The sequence below is a fragment of the Rhinolophus sinicus genome, linkage group LG04 (assembly GCF_036562045.2).
Source record: "Rhinolophus sinicus isolate RSC01 linkage group LG04, ASM3656204v1, whole genome shotgun sequence".
Taxonomy (NCBI): domain Eukaryota; kingdom Metazoa; phylum Chordata; class Mammalia; order Chiroptera; family Rhinolophidae; genus Rhinolophus; species Rhinolophus sinicus.
The window spans coordinates 85,145,373-85,162,248 of NC_133754.1; the positions used below are offsets into that span (position 1 = coordinate 85,145,373).

The window sequence follows — 16,876 nt, forward strand, 5'->3', positions numbered from 1 at the left end:
TATATTTTCACATGGACGGTTTTACATTAGGCATATATGAGCAATGTATCTAACAAGTAGGATTAGAAATAGGAACTTGCCTCCAAAGGTGGCATTCAAAGTAAAGTGCAGGTATTTTCTTTCGTAACATGCTGACGTCCCATCCCAGTCCAACTCAGCGCTGCTCTTTCAGCCTCTAACTTTGTTGTTGGCCTCCTCTCACCTTTCCCGTTGGTGCAGCCATCTTGACTTCCTGTCCTTCGTCACCTTTTTTTCCTTCAGCTCACCCTCTGCAGTCCTGCCAGATAATCCTCCTGAAATGGATGAAGTCGCTTCTTGGCTTAAAATCCTGCAAAAGACCCCTCCTTTACCCACAGGATAAAATCCAGACTTTGCAGAGTCTGAGCACATTGAAGATCAGATGGTCCCTCCCAACCTGGACCATCCCCAAAACCATAGCTGCTAACATTTCTCTATTAGCAGAAATTCTTCCCGGTTGAGAATGAATGCTTTCGTCCCTTTGCCAAGATAATCCCTCCTGGAAGGTTTCACTCTGATGCGAACTCCCATCCATTTCTGTCATTATGTTTGTTTTTATAATTACATTTTTAAAAAATTTATGTGTCATTATGTTTTATCGTCAGTTACCCTGCTTTCCCTACTTTTCCCTATACTACCAGATAGGGCTTTTCAAAGGGGTCTGGAATATACTACAGTCTGAATAAGTGTTTTTTTGAATGAATGAGTGAAAGAGTTTGCAACTTGATTAACATGCTTCTCTTTAATCCAAAAAAGCCTAGTAAGTCCTCAAGTTTGTCCACTGTCTTTTCTCTGTTAGCTGCCTCTGACAATTTCACATTCACTCAGTCTCACTTAGATTCATTCACACTCAAATATTTGTTAAATGTAGAAAATATTGACACTTCATTACTATATTGATCACTTAAGTGCGGATCATAAAAAAGATGCAGTGATGATATTATTGTGAACTTTCAGTGATTGCTATAAACACTATCTAAATTAAACTACTGCGTGTGTACCATGGGTAGGGAACCACTGTTTTAAATGATTGAGAAAACGTCTGGGCAAGTTTTCCTTATAGTTCTCTAGGTTTGGTTTCCCTGCTTAATATCCCACAAGACATTAATTCTCTGATCATAAAAAGATAAGTCACTTTAATTTCTTGTTTAATATATTTCTTCCTCACTAAATAAGCTTATGAGAGCTTTGTCTTACTCACCACCCACACTGCCTCTCCATCCTTAGTGTCTGGTCTGCCTAGAACTTAGTAGGTGGCAGTAGTCTCTGTGAAGGAGCATGTAGCTATAGGACATTTTTAGTATTACTTTATGCAAAGGCACGAGGTTGCCAATATTTGTGTTGCTATTAAGTGGGATAGGGAAATTACATTAAAAATAATTCTTATGGATGCATAGAATCTTCCTAATGACTTGCTGCATGTGTAAATTTTAGTAACTTTGATTACAAGTATAATAGACAATTTATAAATGCTTTTAGGGATAGGTGATTTATCATACACTTAAGCATGATTCATATATCTTACATCAAACAGTCTTTAGCTTAAACTTCCAAATCCTTGAAAATAAATTGCTTTGATGTTTCTAACTCTAAATTTCATTTTAAAATGAGGCTTTCTCAAGTACATGTTTAATTTGTCCTAATTTAAAAAGTTTAAAATAGCAAGACCTTCTAAAATCCTTTTGAATGGCTCTTACTAGTAAAAGCTACACTTCTTAAATAAGGACAAGTATTTTTTTTAACATGTGCATAATTAATTCAGGTCAGTAACTTTGTTTATCATTTAACTACTCCAAGTGAATCTTTGGTGGGAAGGTACCCTCCATTTTTCTTGTGTAAGTTTTCAGGCCCCATAGTTGCCTTGGTAACAAGTTGCCTATTCGAATAACAGCTGATGTACATTTCTGTTGTTAACCATACATTCTTTCTTGTCTCCTATTAAACAAGAACAAGAACCTCCTAAAATTGTCTTCCTAAAACAGGAAAACAAAAACTGTCAGTTTGCCACACGACGTGGAATACTCAGGCTGCGTCTCATTAGCCAGACTACCTCATAGATGAGATATATCAATCTACTTCATTAATTTTGTGCACTTTTAGGAAATAATATGGGTTGTGGTTTTGGATGAAACTTATGTTTGATGAAAAATGGATAAACATTTAATTACAGTGTGGTGCAACATTCACCACACTGGTAGGATGTGTACATGAATAGTCATGTAATAGTTTACAAAAAAAAAACAAAAAAAACGTGCCACACTTTGCTTTTAATTCCACCTTTGACGGAAAATTCATATTTCAAATCCCAACTTCTTAAATAAATTTCTAGTATATTCCTAATGTAAAACTGCCCATATGAAAATATAGTAAGTTCATGAATTTACTTGCAGTGATGGAAAGAGAGAGAGACTATATATAACCAAAATAGCACATAAATTGGGAGTGGTAAATTACAGTTAGAATATTTTGTATTTGCATATTGTTTGGGAAATGGTAAAAGTATTAAATTATACTTTAAGATGTCAAGAATGCATTTGGTAGTATTTAGGGTAAATACTATATAATAGTAAAATTATGTATAATATACAAACAGAAGAAAAAATTGAGATTATAATAAATACTTAATTCAAAAAGAGGAAAGAAAGAAAAAAGGGGACATGGAATTGATGGGCCAATAGAAAACAAATAGTAAGATGGTAGATTTAAACTCAAATATATAAAAATAAATTACATTAAGTATGTATAGACTAAGGATTCCAATTAAAAGACAGAGTTTCAGACTGGATTAAAAGAAAGAAAAAAAGACCCAACTACCTGCTGCTTTAAAAAAGACACTCTTTAAATATAAGTATGCAGGAAGTTGAAAGGTGAATAGGTGGAAAAAATATAACAGGCGAACACTAAAAGAAAAATTCGTTTTAAGGAAAGTAGCATAACTATAGATAAAGACTTTCCATAATGGAAAAAGTATCAATATATCAGAAAGATATAATGATCTTAAATTTCTATGTACCTAATAACATAATATCAAAACGTATAAAGCAAAAGTTGACAGATCTAATAGAAATAAACAAATCTATCACATAGTGGGAAAATGTAATGTACCTTTCTCAGTAGCTGATTGAACAGACAAAATCAGTAAGGATGTAGCAGATTTGAACAACAGAATTAATAAACTTGACATGATTGACATACTTAGAACGTTACACCCAACCATGGCAGAAAATATCTTCTTTTCAAGTACACATGGAACATTTACCAGTAGGTTTCAAAGCTGGGCTATAAAGTTTTATTTCAGTAAATTTTCACTTCATTTAATATCCAGACAGGCCACATTCTAATTTCCCCAGTTGTCCCAAAAATGTCCTTTACATCTGATAGTCCGAAGCAGTATCCTCTCAAGGACCAACATTTCATGTGATTAATATTTCACTTAAGTCTTTTAAATTAGTACAGCTCTCCTCTGCATCCTTTTCTTCATGACAGTGATTTGTTGAAGGTATTACCATGTTGTCCTGCAGAATGTCCCATCTTCTGGATTTGTCTGATTGTTTTTTGTTTTGTAAATAAAAATATATCCCTTATATACAAGTATTTTTTGTAAACTGAATTATATCTAAAGTTTGATGGTTTGAAGTTAAAGGGTTTTTACTAAAATATATTCTAGGTAATGTATACTTTGTATTGCATCACAGCAGAAGACAAGTCCTATTGCTGCACCATTAGTTAAGCAAAGGCTGACCACTGATTGAAGGAGGTGCTAGACTGACAACCTCCCGTTTACAATTATATTTTGCATGTTAAGTCTAGAATGCAATCTGTGCAGTGTTACTTTAGCACTATACAAATGTACAAATCCCCATCAACCATTCACTTAATGGTTTTAACATCAGTAATTCTTGCCTAAAACAATTATTTCCATAGTATTTGTGAAATGTTTTTCTAATTCAGTTAAAGTATTAAATCTGTAGATAATCAAATATAGCAATCTTTTCCTTTGTGTATTGTGAGGATGTTTAGGATGGCTTTTTCAGCTTGAAATCTGAAAAATATACACTCTTATTTTCTAGTTCTTTTTTTGTTTTATTTTTTCACAATTCAATCTTTAATTCTTTGGTATTTATTTTGGTGTAATGTAGGAACTTTAATTTTTTTCTCAAAATAGCCAACTTTCCAAAATTATTTATTGACTAATAGATTTTCTTATTGGCTCAAAATTTATTTTACTTTATCCTTATATATACTTGGATCCATTCCTAGGCTATTTCTTCTCCATTGATACATAAATATAATTCCCTATACCTGTATCATTGTTTGATTTTTCTTTTAGGATTTTTTTACTATAATAGTATAAATTTTCTCTGTAAAAATGTTCAAAGGTGTATTGTGCTAAGAAAAAGGAAAACGCAAAATATCTAAACATTTACATTTACATTTGGAACACATAAAGGTTGTTTATACATTAGATTCTCTCTGCAGTATACTCATATTACCAGGCAGCATTGAATAATGGTTAAGAATGGATTCTATACCTAAACAGATCTGGTATAATTCCTGGCTCTGACACTACCAATAGGATAACCAATCTTTCTTAATTTTTCTCCTTTGTAAAATCAATATTAAAATGGTATCAACCTCAAAGCATTGTTTTAAATATTAAGTGAGATATGATATGTAAATTGTCTAGCAAGTTGCCTGTCTGCGTAAGTGCTTTATAAGTTCTAGCTTTTAACATGGTGACCAAGAATACCGGTTCTGATGCAAGTTCCAACTGATTATCACGTGCTCTTAAGTTAGACACTTAACCCTTCTGAGCCTCAGTTTCCTGAAATTCACCAGTTCTGAGATGCACATCATCCTCTTTCCTCTTTTAATGATTCTGAACTTGGGATGCAGTGTACAGTCAATGGTGTTTTATAGTCACTGTAGGCCAGGCAGTAGTCCTGATAGATTATTGTCTGGACCCCAGTTAACATCAAAACTAGTAGAATGGGTATCAGTGGGTAGGGTTTTTTTTTTCCTGGAGGCTGAAATGAAACACTCTTTGGACCCTTAGGAGCCAGATGGTTGTAGAGTGAACATTACAAAAATTATCACAGTCCTTCACTCCTCCCTGTAACCTTGGCTTTTGCAATATGACTTCGCAGCAACTACATCATTAAATGTTTTGGTTTTTTTTTTTTCCCCACTCTCTTCTTGAATCTCAATTGGCCTTGTGATTTGCTTCACCAGCAGAATGCAGTGGAAGTGGCGGTGTGCCAAGTCTGAGTATTCAGGGAGCTTCTGCTTTTTTCTTTTGGAAACCTGTTAAGCTCTCAACTAGCTTGGGTTGGTCTGCTGGAAAATGAGACCCCATGTAGAACAGAGAGACAGTCCATCCCAAGTGAGGCCGTACTAAACCAGCCAATTGCCAGCTTGTCTGGCCAGTGACTGCAGATGCGTGAGTGGGCCCAGCTGATACCAGAAGAACCAACCAGCTGAGCCCAGCTAAGGTTGCCTAACTTCAGAATTGTAACCTAAATAAATGGTTACTGTTTCAAGCCACTAAGTTATGTGGTGGTTTATTGTTCTGCAGAAGCTAACTAATGTAGACATATTTAGTAAAATTCCCAAAGTGGTAGTTAAGAGTAGTCTAGTTCTACATAAGTTTAAAGCCACTTAAGAAACCAGCATTTTCAGTTTTTGTGAATTCTTTTAGTTCTTTTGTGTATTCTTTTAAGAAAATCTGTTTCAACAATGCTCTTGGCTACAACAAGATTGAAATTATATAGAAAAAAATAACAGACATCAATGACAAACATATGAAAAGATGCTCAATATCACTAATCATCAGGAAAATTCAAATCAAAACCACAAAAATATATCACCTCACATCCATTTGGATGGCTGTTATCAAAAACAGAAAATGACAAGTGTTGACAAGGATATGGTATAATTGGAACCTTTATATACTATTGGTGGGATTGTAAAATAATGCAGCCATTATAGGATACAGTATGGAGGTTCCTAAAAATATTAAAATAGAACTACCATATGATCCAGCAATCCTACTTCTGGGTATATATAAAAAACAAAAAACAAGATCTCAAAGAGAAATTTTTGCACACCCATGTTCATTGTAGCATTATTCACAATAGCCAAGATATGGAAGCAAAATAAATGTTCATTGATGGTTGAATGGAGAGAGAAAATGTGGTATAAACATACAATAGAATATTATTCAGCCTTAAAAACAGAAGAAAATCCTGACATATGCTACAACATGGATGGACTTTGGGGACATTATGCTGAGTGAAATAAGTCAATCTCAAAAACACAAATACTGTATGATTCCACTTATATGATCTATCCAAAGTAGTCAAACTCAGAAAGTACAAAGGTGGTTTCCAAGGGCTGGAGGGAGGGGGAAATGGGGAATTGTTGTTCAATGGGAATAAAGTTTCAGTCATTCAAGATGAAAAAGTTCTAGAGATCTGTTGTATAACAATGTACATATATATGATAATACTGTACTGTTGACTTAAAAATTAAGTGGGTAAATTTATGTCATATTTTTTACCACAATAAAAAAAAAAGAAAAAAAACACCAATGACTTAAAAAGTAATTCAAAATTTCTTGATTGTTTCATGAATTGTTTTATTATGGTCTCTCTGAATAAGAATCCATAAAAGTTTGATTGATATGTAAAAAAATAATTCAGAGGAATAAGACTCTGAACATGAGGAATTTCAGTTATATCTTATCCAATGTGTTTCACTATATTTTCCTTTTTATGAGTATACAAGAGTGATATGAGATAAAATATATATATATATATATATATATATATATATATATATATATATATGCTCAGAAAGGGTTAAAAGAGTTCTTGTGATAATTTATATTTGTAACTTATAAATTCTAAGGGTAAGAAAACATTGTGTCATTTTACTGGGAACATTTTCTTTGCTATTTGTGTATAAAATAAAAGTGCCTCTTATAATCAGTGGAATGTTAGAGTTGTCAAGGGGATGCTACATTGCCATAAAGAAATAAAATATTGTACTATCTTCAGTCTGATATTTTCTCAAGAGGAATAAAATTACATTTTAAATAACAACAATATATCCACCCCACTGCCACCCAAAAAAGATAAAGTTGTGTGTATGTGCTTTGAATTTCCTCTGCAGACGGTAATGAGTAAGCCTAACAATGAGCTGGATACTCATGTTATAGAAACAGTGAAGAATAGGATGGTCCAATAATGTTGGCAAGTCTTAAATTTTTATAACACAAGATTTTAAAAAATTTTCTATACAATCAAAGCGCCTACCCCCAAAGTGGGAGTATTTTGTCTCTTCGTTACTTATCCTTATTCCTTTCACTTCTTTTCCTTGTCTTGTGTTTCCTACTAGTTTCAGTACAATGCTGAGTAGTTGGGTTTTCAGCTGTCATCACTGTCTTCTTCATTTTAATGGAAATGATTCAAAGGTTTTACTATTATGTTTGATGTTCACTACAGGATTTTGGTGCATACCCCTCATCAGGTGTATATGGTGGTATGTGTTCATCTCTCTCTCTCTGTCTTTTTTTTTTTAATAGCGGGAACATTAAAACAATGGCTTCCTAAAGAAGATGAGGGGAAGGTGGCAATGGCCTCTGGCATTGAGGTGGATGAGGAACCAGTAGAACCAAGATCTGATGATGATGATACGTAAGTAGGTCACATACCAGATGCCTAAATGAAAGGAGAACGTTCCAAGTGCTGTTGTTGAGACATAGAAGATACCCTCAGAGACCTAGCTAAGGAGACCAGGTTTTACTATGTTCATGGGTTTGTTTCTGGGCTCTCCATTCTTTTCCAATGGCATTGTTTTCTATCTCTGCATCGGTGACGTTCTGTCTTGATTACTGTGGCTTTTTCATACCTTTTGATATCTGGTAGGGCTAGTCCCCACACCTTCTTCTAGTCTCCACATCTTTTTCTTCAAACTTATCTTAGGTGTTGTTGCCCTTAACATATTCACCTTTGCATTCTCTTGTAAAGTGTCATGAAAACCTTGGTTGGGATTTTGATGAGAATGACGTTTGTTGATTAATTTATGGGAATTGACATCTTTGTGATTATAAATCTTGACAGCCATGAATATAGTATAGCTCTCTATCTGTTATGTCTTTTTTATATTCTTCAGTATTTTTGTAGTTTTTTTCATGACATAGGTGCCACTTAAATTTTGCTGCTGTTGCCATTATTAATGGGGTCATTAATTTTAATTAATGGGGTCATTTTTCTCTTGTGCTTTCAACTTTGCTGCTGCTAGTGTATAAAACACTATTGATGTTGTATCATGTAACCTTACTGAATTCTCTTATTAGTTTTAAAATTTGGAGTCCTTTGAATTTTAAAAATTTTATTATAATTTACTTTAAAAATCAGTAATATATATTCATATAGTTCCAAATTCAAATGGTACACTCTTTTCATAGTCTTTCTGCTGTCTCTACCTTAGCTACATAATTCCTCTCCCCAAAGTGAACCAATCTAATCTGCTTCTTGTGCAAACTTCTCCTGAGGAATTCCATTAAAATGTAAGCAAATATGTATATCTTGTATATATGTATGTTTTCCTTTTTTATAGAAAGTTTCATAGTGTACATACTATCATGAAACTTCCTTTTTTCCCTTAGCAGTGTATCTTGAATACATATCATCATATAAAATAGTCATATACATATATATTTATATATATTATGTGTAATACATATATATACCTGTATATATATACATATTTAAATCCCAGAACAGCAATGTATTGGGGCAAAGATTATGTACATTTGTATTGGATATTGTCAAATTATTCTTGTCAATTATAAAATTGATAAGTAAAAAAATGATGTCACAGTTTAGTTTTAATTAGCTTTTTTTTTTTTTTATGAGTGAGGTTGTCTTTACATATGCTTAAGATCCATGTTTATTTCCTCCTGTGGGAACAATTTATTAAATGACTGTAGCCATTTAAAAATTCTAGGCTATTAATATTGTATTGATTTTGGGAAGTTTTTGTATATTAGAAAAATTAGTTTTTTATCTGTAATATGATTCAAGAATATTTTCCCCAGTTTTTTATTTGCCTTTTGATTTTATTTATAGTGGCTTGTGCCATGTGGGAATTTCTTATTTTTATTTAGTTAGATTTATCAATTATTAAAAATTGATATCAGGATTTTTAAAGAACTTTTATAATGTAATTTTCTATTTAGTTAAATATTTTACTCATCTGAAATTACACTGCAAAGTGTGGCTCCAACTTTATTTTTTTTTCCAAATAAGTCCTTACTATTCCAGCACAATTTATTGAAAATCTTTATTTTTGCTACTAATTTCAAATGTCACTTTTATGATATACTACATTTTTATACATATTTCCATCCAATTTCTATTCTTTATAGTCTAATTACTGTATTATAAACGTATTGCTTATAATATGGATTCTTATTTTGGTTCCCCTAAATATTAACACTTTTGTTTTCCAGAATGTTCCTATCTAGTTTTATTTTTCCATATGAACATTAGAATCAACTTGTGTAGAAAATAAAGGAGGGAAGGGGGGGAGGAAGGGGAGAGAAAGAAAGGAAGGAGGGAAGAAAGGGAAGGAGGGAGGAAGGAGGGAAGAATTTTCTCAGCCTGCTTCTTGCCAGTAGAATTTTGATTCCAGCAGCCTCTTTTGATTTAGCACTGTCTCTGTCCCACTTGGTCCAACCTTGCTGTTTCTGCACATATATTTTTTCAAAAATCTTGTAAGGTCTCTGCAAATCTTACTTGGATTCACTTCATTAGACAAAATCCAGACCCACAAATCTTTTTGAGTCAAGCCATACTCAATCTTGAGCTTTTGCTCAGACTACTAAAGGATGACACCCTTACGCTTCCTAGAAACCTTACTGTTGGAGAATAATTTTGAGATTCATCCATGTTGTTACATGTATTGCAAGTTCATTCTTTTTATTGCTAAGTAGTATTCTACTGTATGGATGTACCACAATTGATTTATACATTTTCCGATTGATGGACATTTGGATTGTTTCTAGTTTTGGGCTATTACAAATAAAGCTGTTATGAATATTTATGTAAATGTCTTTGTGTGGACCTAAGTTTTCATTTCTCATGAGTAAATTCCTAGGAATGGAATGACTGAATTTATGGTAGGTAAATGTTTAACTTTTTAAGAAATTGCTAAACTGTTTTCCAAAGTGGTGGTGCCATTTTACATTCTCATGAACAGTGTTTAAGAGTCTAGTTGCTCTGCATCTTTATCAAGCACTCGGTATAGTCTGTTTAAAAACTTTTTACTAATTTAATGGGTGTGTATGGTATCTTCGTAGTTTTTGAGTTATAGGCATTGTTTACATGTCCTTGCTACCAGTTCTCTCACTTTCTGAATTTTCTTAATAGTATGATTCAAGTCCGAAGTATCTGACTAAAGTGTTTTTAAATCACTCTTTTAAAAGCCAGGATTTCTACTTTATTTTCATTTTGGACAGAGACCATATCATCTGAATATTAGTCATTTAAAAAAATATATTGGGATTCCAATTGCTATTTAGTACAATGTCAATTTTATGATTGTTACGTACTTGGAAAAAAAATGCGTGTTCTTACTATTTGGGGGCTACATATGTTCTATATGATTATATATATTTTTTGTTAATTATTCTAGAGCCTTTGTTTTTTGCTTCCTGATAGAGATACAGTAAAATCTGAACTATGTTTGTGGTTTTGATGCTTATTCCTCATACATCTGTCTTCTTTTCAATGTACTTTAAATAGGTAGAAGCCATGTTCTAACTTATGATTGTTGTATCAGTTTGGTAGAGTGCATATACAAGTGCATTTTTTAATATTATGTATTGTCACTTTTGTTCCTATTAATGCTGTTTGCCTTAAATTCTATTTTGTCTGATACTGATATTGCTATTTCAATTTTTAAATTATTTTATTTTTTAGTATTTTTTTTTTTTTATTAATTAGTTTCAGGTGCACAAGACAAAGCAAAACTTAGACATTTATCATTTATATCCCTCACACTGTGTGAACCCCCCTCCCCCTTTTTAGTATTTTTATGACACGTATTTTTCTATTGTTTTATTTTTATCATTTCTGTGTAGTTTCACTATAATGTGTTTCTTATAAAGTACTTGTAGCTGGTTGATATGCTCCTAGTTATGTGATAATTAGTCTTTAATTTGTTATCATAATCATCAACATATTTGGGCTTCACTATAAGCTTTAAGCTTGATTTTGTGTTTTACCTCCATTTCTCATTTCCTTTTCCCTCTTTTTTCCCTGCCTTTTGTAAGGTTGCCAAATTTTCTATATTACTATTTTTCCTCTGTACTAGTTTTTAAGATACAGATTATATTTCTATTCTTTAAATAGTTAGCTTTTATATATTACCTACAAATTGATCTAATAGATTCAAAAGTTGCTTAGTATTCCTTTCTTTCTCCCAAATATGAAAATCACAATTTAAATAACCACTAAAACTTTTGCATCCTGATCTTGTTTTCTAGTTGTAATTTTACTTAAAAAAACTTTTTTTCATTGTTAAATATTTAAACATAGTAAAAGTAGAGAGAATAACATAATAAACCCTCATGTATCAATCATCTAGCTTTAACAATGATCAACATTGTTCTTTACTTCCCCACACCTCCTACATATTATTTTTTGTAAGTTTGGAACATTCTAAGTTTTAGACATCAAATCATTTCATCCAATTTTACCTTTAAATAAATAAAAAAACATTATGTATATTTAAAATATATAGAGAAATCTATATCATTTTCAAATATACATTTAATCTCAAACTTAATTCAGTTTGCCAACGTAGTTTATCACGTTGAACTTGCCGTGTTTTTTTCTAGTCTATCCTTTCCTTCTATTTTCAGTTTTGTTCTTGTCAATGTATATTTTTGAATAATTCTTTAAGATAGGTCAAATAATGGTATACTCTTTTATTGACTGCATATCTAAAATTTTTTTATTTTACTTTCAATCTTTAGTAGTAATGTAGTTGAACAAACCATTTAGATTTAGATTGACAATTATTTTTCTCCTGGTCTCTATTATTGTTGATGAGAAATCTGCTGTCGTCTACTTGTTTTACTTTTAGAAATATGCTACTACTTTCATAATTTTGTTACCTTTATATTATGTTTCACTGTGGTATGTCTAGGTCTGGATTTGTCTTTTTCCTGCTTGGTTCACTTTATTCTGAGAACTTTTGTTCTTTTTTCAGTTCTGGAAAATTTTTACCTATTATTTCTCCAAATACTGCTTTTCTTATTCCCTCCATTTTGGTGCTCCAATTAGATATACTTTAGAGCTTCTTAATCTGTCCCCAATAACATCTAATTGTACTTTCATATTTTTCATTCTTCTCTTTGTTGCATTTTAGGAAATTTTTGAATACTGCTTTCCAATCTTATCTGGGTATCTATTAAGTTTTTATTGCTATCTATTTCATGTCTAAGATTTATAATTTTTGTATGTGTTCTTGCTTCATTATTGCATAATTATTTCCCTAATTTAAAAACATTTTAAAATGGATACTGTGCTTTAATTTCTCTCTTTGAGCATACTTACTTTAAGAGTTTTATCAAAATCCTCCTCCCTTGCTGCCATCTATTGAAAGTCAGCCCTCCACACGCGGGCTTGTAAATGAATAAACAAACAAGCAAGGAAATAAGAGTGAAAAAAATTCTCCATAAAAATAATTTCACCTGGAGTCAGTTCATGTTCGAATTTTTTTGTTGTCTTGCCCATCTTTATTACCATTATATTGTATAAATATATTGTGGGATTCTAATCTGTGGGCTCTTCGTTTTGGAGGTTTTTTTTCCCCTCTTTTTAAATTTTCGTTCTTTCCTTCCTGTCTCTGTGTACATCCTATACACCTAGTAGTAGGTTTGTTTTGTTTTGTTTTGTTTTCTTCAATGGGTTCGCCTCCATTCTCGCCAGCTGGAACCTTTGGAGAGCTACACATCAGTGCAGGGTGGTCTAGAAAAAAATCCAGTAATGTGGCTTGTCTGTGTTGGTCCCGTCTCTGGGAGAAAAATTCTTCCTGAGAAATTTATAACTGTGGATTTGCCTTCACTCAGTTTTGGAGTTTGAATTTACAATACTTGGATGGTCTGGAAACATGTACATTGAGAAATGAACATTAAAATTCACAGTGAGGGATCATAATACTCTGGGATCTCTAGAAGAAGTAAATACAAAACAAGCTATAACTTTAGTCCAGGTGACATCGAGTTTTCTCACTAACGCACTACTGAAGGTGACTCACAATTAAAAATTTAAAAACACAATCCATTATGAGAGATAGCAAACACAACAAATAGCTGAATTAGACCATGAAGAACTTCAGATAGTTATCTTATGAATATTTAATATTTGTATAATAATAATGTATATTTAAAATTATTTAATTAAAATAAGGAATCAAAACATGAGAGAAAAAGCAGATCCATCAAAAAAGAGTAGGAAAATGTGATAAGTAACCAAACAGAACTTTTGGAAATGAAAAAAAAAAAAAATCTACCAATAGAAATTAAAATTCCACTGACAGTTTAAAAAACAGAATAGGTACAGTTAATGAAGGAATTAGTAACTGGAAGACAGCTCTGAGGGAAAAAAATGTAGAAAATGTGAAAGAGGAGTTAAGAGGCATGAAGGCCTAATATATATCTAAAGAGAATTCCAGAAGGAGAGAATAGGGGGAAAGCTATAGTCCAAACAATTATAGCTGTGGACTTTTTCTAATTATTGAAAGGCATAAATCATATCTGGGAAATAAAAGCACCACCAAGAGGGAACAATGAAAAGGAATTCACACCTGGACACATCATTGTTTTAAGTTGTAGAGGAATGAGCACAGAGGGAAGATCCTGTGTAAGCATATACCTCAATAATGAAAGCTTAATAAACAGAGGCTGTAATTTGTGGTTCACCCCAAATTTATGACCTCCAGTTTTAGTGGGGGCCTCTGTGATATCTAGTAATCCTATGACTAGTCAGCTTCCTTTCAAACCCTCAGCCCTGCGCACTCACCCCCACCCACCCTGCTGTCATCATGTGACTGTGCCTCCCACTTCTCAGGGGCCGTGTGTGTTTGTAGGTGGCATCATCTCAGCTGTCTAGTTCCATAACCCGTCTATGTCCACATGAGTCCTTATCTCCTCTTTCCCTAGCTTCCTTCATAGATGAAAAATTGTCTGCCTTTCCGCTGAAAGCCCATTGTTGCACAGGTACTCTAAATCCTAGCCTTTTTTTTCAGTGACCTTGTTTTTAGCAATTAATCTGCTTTGTCGCTTTATTTTCAGTGTCTATTATCTATTACCTACTTTCTCTCAACACAGAAACATGGCCAAATTTCTCCCATCTTGAAAAACAAATGAACAAACAAACAAAAGCAAAACCATTACTCTCATGTTCTTGAGATAACACTGTCCTTTCAGAGCCGGACTCCCCGCAGAGGAGTTTAAGTTCATTGTCACCACGTTTTTACCTCCCATTGCTTTCTTGATCCACAGTGATGGCATCTGCCACACAGCACTCTGAAATACTCTCCCAAAGGTCACCTACTACCTTGAAATTGTCATTTCTCAGGCCTCATCTTATTTGGCTGTTCCCTCCTTGTGGATAGTTTCGGCTCCCTTGGCTTCCGTGATAAACATGCTTGGCTCTTACCAGCTTGTTAGTCTCTTTCACTTGCCACTTAAATATTAGTGATCTTTGAGATGGTTTTCTTGGTCTCTTGCCTTCTGCCCTTCTAAACATATCAGTGTTGCAGTCTTAGACACAATTTCAATTCCTACCCCTACTAATTAGTAGCTGTGAGACCTTGAGCAGTTTTTTAAACTTCTCTGAGCCCAGATTCTTTACAAATTGATGACGATAATATCTACCTCAAGTTTTGTTAGTATTAGATGAAATATAGCAAGTGTAAAGTGCTCTAGGGCAGTGACTGGCATATGGTAAGGGCTCGATATATATACGGCATATTATTTTTTCTTTTTTTCTCTTCCCTCTTCTTTTAAACATGAGTATATGGGTATTAATAAACATAATAAAGGTTGCTGAACAAAAGTCCAGCTGAACAGAATATTGATTCTCCCAACATATCATTCTTTGAAAAACCAGGTAAATAATTTATTACCTGGGTGAAAATGCAAGTTTCATATTGCTCAAGTAAGGGTGGGGCATGAGAAGGGAAACTAATTTTCCTATGTATTCTTCACTGTTTTGGCATCATGACGTTGATTTTTACTGTGTATTATTTCAGAAATTTTGAAGAATCTGAAGATGAGTTAAGAAACGAAGTAGTGGAATCCCTGGAAAAACTCACTACTTCCAGAGAGGAGGACAAAAGAGAAGAGGCTTCCGGTTCCTCTAAGGACATTGAAACGTTAGAATAAGAGTTAGGAGAATTTCTGCAGATAAAACGCAGAAATATACAGAATTAAATATTATGAAGGTTTGGAGAACATTTCTACTCCATCTAATGCCAAAATTTTTATTGTTGATGAAGACCAAGGAACATTAACAAACGGTCAAAATATACAAGTGTGATTATTGTACTTTTTAAAAAAGCAATGTTAGTGTCTATTAACTATGGTATCTGTTTGGGTATGTCATAAATATTCATGTATTTATAAGGCTTTTCTAGTAATCACAAGGACTTACTAACTTTACTCTCTAAATTTAGATAACAGAACTAGCTTGAGTGTAGAAATTAATATTTTCACTTGAACATTTCTATTAAGAAATCTTTCAGGTAATTAACATATGTGGTATGCGGAGTAAAGTGGTTTCCCTTCCTCAAATGTGAACCAGCATATGTTACATGGCAAAGGGGAATTAAAGTTGCAGGTGGTATTAAGGTTGCTAAGCAGTTGACCTTCAAGTAGGGAAGTTATCTTCCATTTTCCAGGTGGACCCAATGGAATCACGAGTCTTTAAAAGTGGAAGAGGGAGGCAGGAGAATCAGAGAGATGACAGTGTGAGAAGGAGCTGGCCTGATGCTTCTGGGTTTGAAGATGGAGGGAAGGGCCAAAAGCCAGAGAATGCAGGTAACCTCTAGAAGCTGGCAAGGGAAAGTATTTCCCCCGTGAGCCCTGCTGACACTGTGGTTTAGCGTAGTGAAATCTACGTTAGACTTCTGACCTACAGAACTCTTAAGACAATAAATTTGTGTTGTTTTAACTTAGTTTGTGGTAATTTAAGATGGTGATAGAAAACTAATACAAATTCATTTAAAATAATGAATCTGCCATTTTATAAAACCATGAATTTGAAATTTCTTAAGTTATACTGAAATGTTTTGAAGCTGATGTTGACCTGGGAGTACGGCAATTGAATGAGTAACAAGGCGTCATTAATTATATGCCAAATAATCATTGTATTATGTTCTATTATTTTCTGATAGTTTCAAACATATAGGTTACAAACTCTTATGATGGTCTGTTTATATATAGTGCTTAGCACAGTGCCAGAAATGTTTCTTGAATGAATAAATTATAATACAATTTCCTCATTAAGACTGTAAGCTCTTTGAGTCAGGAAAGCCTAGGCTTTTTGTGTATTGATTATAACAATCCCAGTGTTGAACATGTGCCTGGATCTTAATAGATATTGTTGATTTATCTGCTGCTATGAAGGACAAGGTTGTTGTACGTCTTAGTGGTACAATTCTGACTGAAATATTTGCTCTATAATAAAAATAAAAATAAAATTGCACATCGAGACAGTGCTGAACCAAGAAAACCTATTCTTCTTGGGCATGAGCGGCAAGGTTTTGTTTTGCCTTAATA

General features: G+C 33.1%; 1 protein-coding gene across 3 annotated transcripts in view; it reads left to right on the plus strand.

Annotated features, from left to right (window-relative positions):
• NEK5 (NIMA related kinase 5) overlaps positions 1–16,527 on the plus strand; it is a 78,195-nt gene extending 61,668 nt beyond the window's left edge. For all 3 annotated transcript variants that reach the window (XM_074329904.1, XM_074329905.1, XM_074329906.1), the window contains 2 exons: positions 7,604–7,715; positions 15,349–16,527. In XM_074329904.1, coding sequence (XP_074186005.1) covers positions 7,604–7,715; positions 15,349–15,481 — 245 coding nt within the window. In that variant the 3' untranslated portion in view covers positions 15,482–16,527. The remainder of the gene's footprint in view (positions 1–7,603; positions 7,716–15,348) is intronic.
• The last annotated feature ends 349 nt before the right edge of the window (positions 16,528–16,876 follow it).